Source organism: Parasteatoda tepidariorum, chromosome 9, assembly GCF_043381705.1.
Source record: "Parasteatoda tepidariorum isolate YZ-2023 chromosome 9, CAS_Ptep_4.0, whole genome shotgun sequence".
Classification (NCBI taxonomy): Eukaryota; Metazoa; Arthropoda; class Arachnida; order Araneae; family Theridiidae; genus Parasteatoda; species Parasteatoda tepidariorum.
In genome coordinates this window covers 25,973,956-25,982,744 of record NC_092212.1, presented here as the reverse complement: position 1 = coordinate 25,982,744, position 8,789 = coordinate 25,973,956, and the positions used below count along the sequence as shown (strand labels likewise).

The 8,789-nt window shown below is 29.7% G+C and overlaps 1 protein-coding gene across 1 annotated transcript in view; it reads left to right on the top strand.

The window, feature by feature from the left end:
• The window catches only part of LOC122270851 (organic cation transporter protein-like), a gene marked incomplete in the record, with an annotated part of 19,648 nt that extends 14,155 nt beyond the window's left edge, over positions 1 to 5,493 (top strand). The window contains 3 exon segments of the mRNA XM_071185637.1: positions 2,419 to 2,609; positions 4,341 to 4,504; positions 5,006 to 5,493. Of these exon segments, the coding sequence (XP_071041738.1) occupies positions 2,419 to 2,609; positions 4,341 to 4,504; positions 5,006 to 5,165 (515 nt within the window).
• Between the last annotated feature and the right edge of the window lie 3,296 nt (positions 5,494 to 8,789).

Genomic DNA, 8,789 nt, shown 5'->3' with positions numbered 1-8,789 from the left:
GTGGTATTAAAATGGAATTAAAACTTCAATTTTAAGCAAACAAATACGTTGTATTTGAGAAAACTTAAGTTGGCAACCATGATAGTAACGCATATTTATATATGTGCTTAATTTTTGTAAGAATAGTGGTGATCAAAATCATTTAAAAATTAAATTTATAAGAGAAAAAATAATATATATTTACTACCACTTTAAATATGAAAATAAAATCTTCCGGAAGAGTTGGCAGGTATGGGTATGCATTTGATGAATTAGTATGCGGTGGTTACCAAAAAAGTAACAGAAACTAATCTTATACATTAATTAAACAGATTTTAGGACAAATATATGCTACCACTATAAGATTTTGTATTAAATGGCTATTGTGTAAATTTGTTTACTGAAATGAGTCTCAGGCGTGGGGACAATCAATTGGTAACCTTAGTGTAATGAGTGATCCAGTGACGAGTGGTATTGCCAGGACACCTGGATCATCACTATAATAGAGTCACAGACAAGGTAGATGCTTGACTAACGCTTATATAATCTTTTCTTTGCCGATGACAAATTTTCTCGTCAATCTCGTGTAAATGTGAAAATAGTTGTATTTATTTTATATTATCTCTCTATTATTTTATTTCTCTATTGTTTTCTATTTTATTACTTTTGCGTATGTATAAATATTATTCTGACCCCTGTAAATATTATATTATTATATTCTAATCTAATTTAATCTTAATTATGTTTAATTTCCCATTGATTTCATCACATGTTCAACCAATTGACTTCCCCCTCATGACTTTTTTATTTGGTGCTTGGCAAAAATCCGATGAATAAGTTAATGCGGCTTTGCTGCAGCGCACTGAGATTTTTGCTATGTTCTCACGTTCTAAAAACTGATGGTTTTCATTGCATAATGGTCAAACTCTACTACTTTTAAAAACCCATGCGAATGTGTTTAGTTTTAGGAGGAGGTGGCTTTATGTTATAGCATTTGACTCAACCAATACACTACCTATCAACATATTTCCTGTGGTACTAAACTATAGCTGTAATGTAGTGTTTCCCAAACTTATGACTTTTGTGTACCCTTTCTAAATTTTTCGTAACGCTGTGTACCACTAATAAAAAAATGAATGTATTTTTTACTATAAAAAAATTGTACAAAAGTTAAAAATCACAACTGGCTGTTGACACCACTATTAATTAATTAACTGTTAACTCTAAAAATAGTCAATTGAAAAATACATAATCGTAAATTTTCATGGCTAGCTAAAAATAACTTTTTAACTAAAATGTTTTGAAATTTTCGTTTGTTGCAAGATATTTCGCATAAAAACGCGTACCCCAGCTAAACTGCTCCCGTACCCCTGGGGGTACGCGCTCCACATTTTGGGAAACACTGCTGTAATGGAATTATTGCATGATTAACTATACTTTTTTAAATAATTAATATGTTGTGAAAGACAAAATTCTTTTAATATTTATTTATGAAAATGATAGTGAGTGTCACGGCTCGTGAATTCAAACCCGTCTCTACTTTAACAGAGGTACACTTTTTTGTTAAAGAAGTTTTTCATGATTTTAACGTTATTCATTATGAATATTTGTTAATTCTTCCCATTTTTTGTAAATATTTTTCCTTCTTGTAATTTTCGTTTCCCTACTTGTAAATATGTCTTGAACTTTTCTATACATTCAATTATTTGTTACTTATTACCATGGCAAAGTGCCATTCTTTTTTCTCTACCTTGATCTGTGACATTATTTGTTGCATTTTATGTAATCTGTCTATTGTTTTTGCATATGTTCTCATTACAGGATGAATGAGAAAAGGGCCATTATTGGCCTCAGGAGCCCATCTAGGCCAACCAGATCATAAAATAGAATTTGTAACTTTAAATTGAAAGTTATAAAAAGAATTTTGTAGCTTCTTAATTAGAACATTAACAGCACTATTGAAACTTCCTAAGAATTGCACGAACATTGCCCAGGCCTCTCAGTAATCCACCAAAATCATTTTAGTGGTAGCAAAATTTGTATCGTGCATTATGTTCCTTGTTTTAGAAAGTTTATCGTAAAACAATCACGATTAAAGGAATAATTCTTAATCTCAAATACATGGATATTCCGGTTGAAAGGAAAAGTTGTTGCTCATTCAGAGAAACTTTCATTTGCCTTAAAGGGTTCTTTACCACACCACGTGAATATTTTTGGTAAACCAATTGAAACATAATGCTTGTAAATAAATTTACAACACGGCAAACTGAAACATCAAGCTCATAAGTAAATCTAACTTCACGGCAAGTTGAAACATCTAGCTCTTACATCTACTAAACGAGAATATAATTTACCTTATTTGTAAGAATTGTGAGCTACTTTTTTTTATAATATAAATGATAATATTTATTAATTTTGCTTAAAAATTTTTTGTTGCAGAATATCAACGATTTAATATCATAGTAACAATAATAGCTAAAGCTGGTGTAAGTATAGCGTACAATGCTTTGTACGCTTTTTGTCCAGAGTTACCAGATTTACTCCCAGTTCCACTCAAGTCTTTGGGCATAAAACTTAGTTTTTTTGCAGGAACTTTTGCAGCGTGCTTTTCTTCGTATATTGTATTTCTGGTAAGAAAATTCACAAAATAATTGAAGTTAAAGTTTTGATTTTATGTTTATATTTTTATTTTTTTAAGACTTTCGCAAAATTAATTACCTTTCGTCAAAAAAATAAATAAATTTTAAAAAAATCCCCACAAAGCATTGAAATTAGAGAACAATTTGCAAAAATGTAAAAATGGTTTTGGCAGTTATCTCATTAAAATTATTTATGATTGGTCGCAACGTCGTGTTAAAAATTAAAAAAAAAAAAAAATTCGTCGAGAGAATTACGACATAGTCATAATTCAATTCTTACTATCAAACTATGACTCTTCTCCATTATATGTAACTTTATCTTTAACTCGTTTTAATCATGAATTATTTAGGAAAAAAACATAACAGATAAGAATTGACTGCTAAAATCATAAAACAGATTCTTGAATATATTTGGTTAATGTGCTGCTATTGCTGCGCTACTAAATGCGACTGCAGTGCAAGTAAATTGTTAGAGTGTGATGATTGAATTCTAATGCAGAGCTATGGAACGATTGCTGCACCAATAAAGTCATAATTAAAATCTACTGCAGCGTCATGCACTTGTAGTGGTAAAATAGTGAAGAAAATTGACCCTGGATATGGCCTTTTTTCTTGAAATTTCGATTAAATAAAAAAATTTCCAAAATTTATTTGAGAGAATTTAACATTATCATACCCACTAACATTTGAAGTTTCTGCAAAATATTCTTCCGCAGGTAATACACAAAAGCAAAAAAATCCAAAACTAGTGGCATTTTAATCAAACTTTTATCAACACTTAAAGCATGACCATTTGTCAAACTGAAATTTGACATGTTTGTTTAAGTTAGTTGAATGTAGTAGCCGGCAAAATCTTTTTAATTTGAATTTAATACAATATGAAGCATAGCACCTTAGCTACTACCATTTGGCAAAATATATTCTGAAACTAAGAAAATTCTATAGTAATTGTAAGATGGAGAGCATACATATATTTTATTGGTTAGGTAGAATATTTTGATAACCGTGGCATGTTAATAACTTTAGTGATAATTATTTGAGTCTCTAACTTCCAGTTTTGATAATATTGGATTAGAATACAATATAAAGCTTAAATATTTTGTCAGTCTTTAACAGAAGTTTGAAACCATTTATCATTTTTATTGGGTACTGTAGCTACTGCATTATAGTATTTTTAGGGTCTAAGAATCTCTGAATCTTTACTCAAAAATGTATTTTGGCTTCATAATTGAATCAACTATTTTTTTTTTCTTTTAACGTTTTGTAAAACTGCGTCAACACCTTTGGCATTCGAATTAAAATTCAAAGTTTAACTCCTATAAATTAAAATAAATAAGCGCAAATTTATAAAAAAAAAATAATTGGTTGGCAATTAAGAACGTTTTGCGTATTCTATTTTGAATTTAAAATAATTTTTCGCAATGCAAAAAAAAAAAAAAAAATGGTACATGTTTAAATATTTATTATATGTTTACATAACAATCAGCAAATTTTCAGAAAAAATTATAAAATTATTATTTAATTAAAATTATAAAATTATTTTTTAAGGAATTGGAATCATACACAAAAATTTACTTTTACTTTATTAGGTTTCAAAAAGTAAATTATTAAAAAGCATATTAATTAATGAAGCATTCTTGCTCTTTAAAATAAATTTATTATGCAATAAATTGCTTATAAATATTAAAAATGATACTTTATTTGCATATTTAAAATTTTTAGAACCAGTTTGGTGGATTCGTACCTTTTTATGTATTCGGTAGTCTTATGGTCATCGCAGTCTTATGCGCCCTATTTCTTCCTGAAACGGATGGTCAAAAAATTCCTAAAACTGTGGAAGAGGCTGAAGAGTTTGAAAAAAATTACAATCCTTGTACTTGTGAATGGTATGAAATTACTTTTTAGTGATTCATTGAATTTCCTTTAATTAGTAGCCTATTTCTGACGATATAAGCAGAGATGATTTTTCCTAAAGATTTATAAAATTGTTTTTTTTAACACAATCAGCATTTTCTGGAATTCTCTCATCAATAAATGCACTGTCAATCAATTATTTTAGTTAAACAAAATTTTAGCGACACAACTGTGAATTTTTTTTTTTTTTTTTTTTTTTTTTTTTTTTTTTTTTTTTTTTTTTTTTTNTTGATTTTTTTTTTTTTTTTTTTTTTTGCCCGCTAAGAAAATTTATATTTTAGCAATTGTACATGAATAAGACTTTCTTATCCCCTTTAAAAGTAAAAACTATATTTTTAAACTTCAGTTTTTACATAATTTACATATTTTAGTGTATTTTTTAACATTTTTTTTTTTAATTTACCTCTCTAATAAATATATTTGCTATGGATTGAAAATAAATTCATAACTGTGAATTTTTCTCTAAATTTCAGTATTAATTGGAGACAAATTAGAAGACCAAATACTGATGAACCACATTCTGATCATTTACATTCTGATGAATTACATTCTGAGAACTCATATTCTGATAAATCAGATTCAGGTAAACATACATTAGCGTCTCCTCCCACTATAATGTTTGGACAACTGTGAAAAAACTAGCAATCATAAGGAAGAAAAACAAACGCTCAACAACAACGCACCAACCATATGACCAACAAACAATTGCTCATGTACAGATGAAATTTAATACAAATTGATCCGAGAAATTTACTTGAATATTTTTCTCTTCGTAAAATAAGAAAACACAGAAATGAATATGTACATTTATGAAAACTAACTTAAAATGAATTGTTCTTTCTATGACGACTAAATATCACTGTTTATGTATCCTACTTATCATCAAAATCCTATTTCATGTTCATTGGTTTTACAGAGGAATGTTGGAAGAATTTTATCTTATTTGCAGAATTTTTCTTGACGTCGATAAAAATATATAATTATCATTAATAAAGTTTTCTATTTTTCTGTAAATAAAATTCTTTTATGTGTTTATTTATTTATTGTAACATGAATCTTCATTAAAATAAGCTATAGACTTAAAACAATGCAATAGGTGAAACAAATATTTAATTTAAAAGACCATAACTTGAGAATTGGTTGTGAAGAATTTTCATTAATTTGCCATACAGAGTGACAAGAAGATAATTTACTTTTAAAAAAATGACGAAAAGTAATTTTTCTTATTAGCTTCTTAGAGATTTGTTTAGATTAGCTTTGACATAAAAGGCAATACAGATTTTCAATTAAGCTTTATTCTACCATTTGTAAATGTTTATTTAGTATAAACCAAGGGTCACTAAAGTACAAATTGGATTTCGATCGCCATCAGTTGCATTTTATACTAAATTTTAGCAAATCTAAAAAGTGAAACTTAATTTAACGAGTTAGTAGTGGGAAAAATCAGTTCTTCCCGAGAGTTATTGCACAATTAAATTGGGCCGTACTAAGGAAAAATGATTCCTGCTCATGAGTAGGCAAAATGATGAAAGAAAAGTGTAGTGATGAATAAAGCAGGAAAACTCATGAGGAAGGATTGGGGCGAAATTTTGAGGAAAAAATGGTTATCGTCCAACCCGATTTTAAAATTTTATTTTTGATCAGCATCAAAAACTAAATTTTTTTCAGAAATTTTTACGAGATGTAAATGAATACTTGTGATTGCATGAAATTTTTTTATACTATTTCAATCAAATGCTTGCTCTTGAAAATTTTATACTTTGAAATTCATTTATCTCTGAATTATCTTTCAGATATAAACCGATGCGCACCTCTGATCTTCACTTGTGCTGTTGAGACGGTTCCTTATTTTAAAAAAATAAAAGTAGTAGCCATTTGTTTCTTTATTAACGTTCTTCAGAACCGGAAAAAGTTTTGCCTGCCATACGTATGAATAATATAAAAATCTATATTTAGGCCTTTTCAAAGTTAAAGTGGTAAGTACCAGAAAGAAATATCTACTTAGATTAAATATATACTTCCATCTATTTCGAAAACGTTATTTTTATACCATATTGTTAGTTAAAATTCCATCATTAACGAACCCTTTAATTTGTAACCTATGATTCTTTCTCAAATTCTGCTTTATGAAAAATCTGAAACAATAATATGGTAATAAAAAACGAAACCTTCCTGTAAAAGGGCAATTTTGTGTCACTGTATAATATTAAGACGTATGAAAACCAATCAAAACCACTAGAAAAGTGAGATTTTCTTATACTTTACCACCAAATACAGAGGTGCCAACTGCTTATGATTCCAAAAACATTTAAAAAAAACAGTAGAGAACTACAAACTAAAATTTGTGAGTCGTGATGGCTTAGAGAATAGAGCGTTCGCCTTCCAATGAGGTGAACCGGGTTCAAATCCCAGCAATGGCTGAATGATACGAATCCTACATCCGAATTGCACCGACCACAGTGCTGACGTAAGAATATCCTCAGTGGTAAACGGATCATGGGTTAGAGTCCCTTTGCGTCTTGCTAACCGTGGATGGTCTTCGTGATTTTCCTCCCCATTTGACGCAAATGCTGGTTAGTTTCATCAAAAAGTCTTCCACTGAGGCAAATTTCTCCGAATACTTGATTCAGAAGTTTTCTGGATTAGGTTGAAAATTACAAGGCTACGTAGTTGAACATTAGTAGTCGTAAATCCAAAAATTGGGTCGGCAGTTCAACGATGGTTATAAAACTAAAAATTTCAGATTTTCGATAAATTTTGCTGACGTTTTAAAAGACTCAACACGGCTTAACTGTAACAAAGTGGAGCTTCATATAAGCTTTTCAATTATTTGGAATTAGTAGCGAGTAAAAACCCTATAAATCAAATTTACTAAACCAATCATACATTAAAAGACTACCACTGGAAAATATTTATCCTCTGTCGGGAGCAAGTTGGTATCTCTGCAAATGTTCAGCTTTGATCCTGCATATTTTTGCACCAAATCGATATATTATTTTGAAAAAGCACTACCTTCAAAATAAGGCTAAAACTATAAAATCTACATACAAGGATTGGACAAAATATGAAAACTCTATACTAACACAAATGGAAACATTTTTTTTCAGTAGCAAATGTTTTGGAAGATTTTACACAGCAAAACTGAATCACGGATTTTCCTATTCTTAACATGGCAATCAAAAACTCGCACTCTTAGATTTCTTCATTTACACATTAAGTAGATAATATTCGAGCTGAATATGTTAAGATGTACAGTATGCCTTTTCTTAATATAAACTATAAGGATTTATTTCTTCTGACAATTGAAGAAATTTAAAGCAAATTAAATTAGAGTCAACAATCCTAGAGGTCGGTGGTTCGATCCCCAGCTGTGACGAGGGAGCATGTATTTTGCACTTTACCATTGACAGCATTGCAAATTTATATATCCCGTTGCAAGGCATCCCAAATATGTTCAATAATGTTCATGTCTGGGGAATTTGGTGGCCAGCGGCACTCTCCTGAATTTAGACACTTCCGCTGGCCACCAAATTCCCCAGACATGAACATTATTGAACATATTTGGGNTATATATATGAAGTAAATCTTTATTTTCTCATCGTTAATTTGTTAACATTGATTTCCTTGGCATAGCAAAAAAAGTTAATCTGAGAACTTTGAAATATTTTCGAATTTATTTATTATTTTAAATAAAAACAAAATTTTATTAAAATGAACATAAAGTCTTTTCCTTACTCTATTCTATACAAATAAAACTTCGGAGAAAAAAAATTTAGTAACAAGTATTACGATAATTTAAATTTGTGAGTAATTTTCTCTTAATTTAAACAGCAACATCTCCTCGTGAGATCAAGTTCATTTTACAAATTAACTTACTAGTTTAGGTTTAAATTTTAAACTTAGTATATTGTTGACACGGTGATAAATGCTTTATAACTATTCCTTTTTTTCTTTTTTTCAAATGTTAAGTTTAAAATTTTAAGCTACGCAACGAGAGCCACTTCGAGTTTTAGACTTAGAACTCTTTGTAAGCATGTTGTTGTTGTTCATTTACGTCGCACTAGATCTGCACAATGGGCTATTGGCGACGGTCTGGGAAACATCCCTGAGGATGATCCGATGACATGCCATTACAATTTTGATCCTCTACAGAGGGGATGGCACCCTCGCTTCGGTAACCCGACGACCTGCACGCGAAGTCGAGCACTTTACTGTAGAACAGTTTAACGAGGACCAATACTGCACACCCTCGGTCCC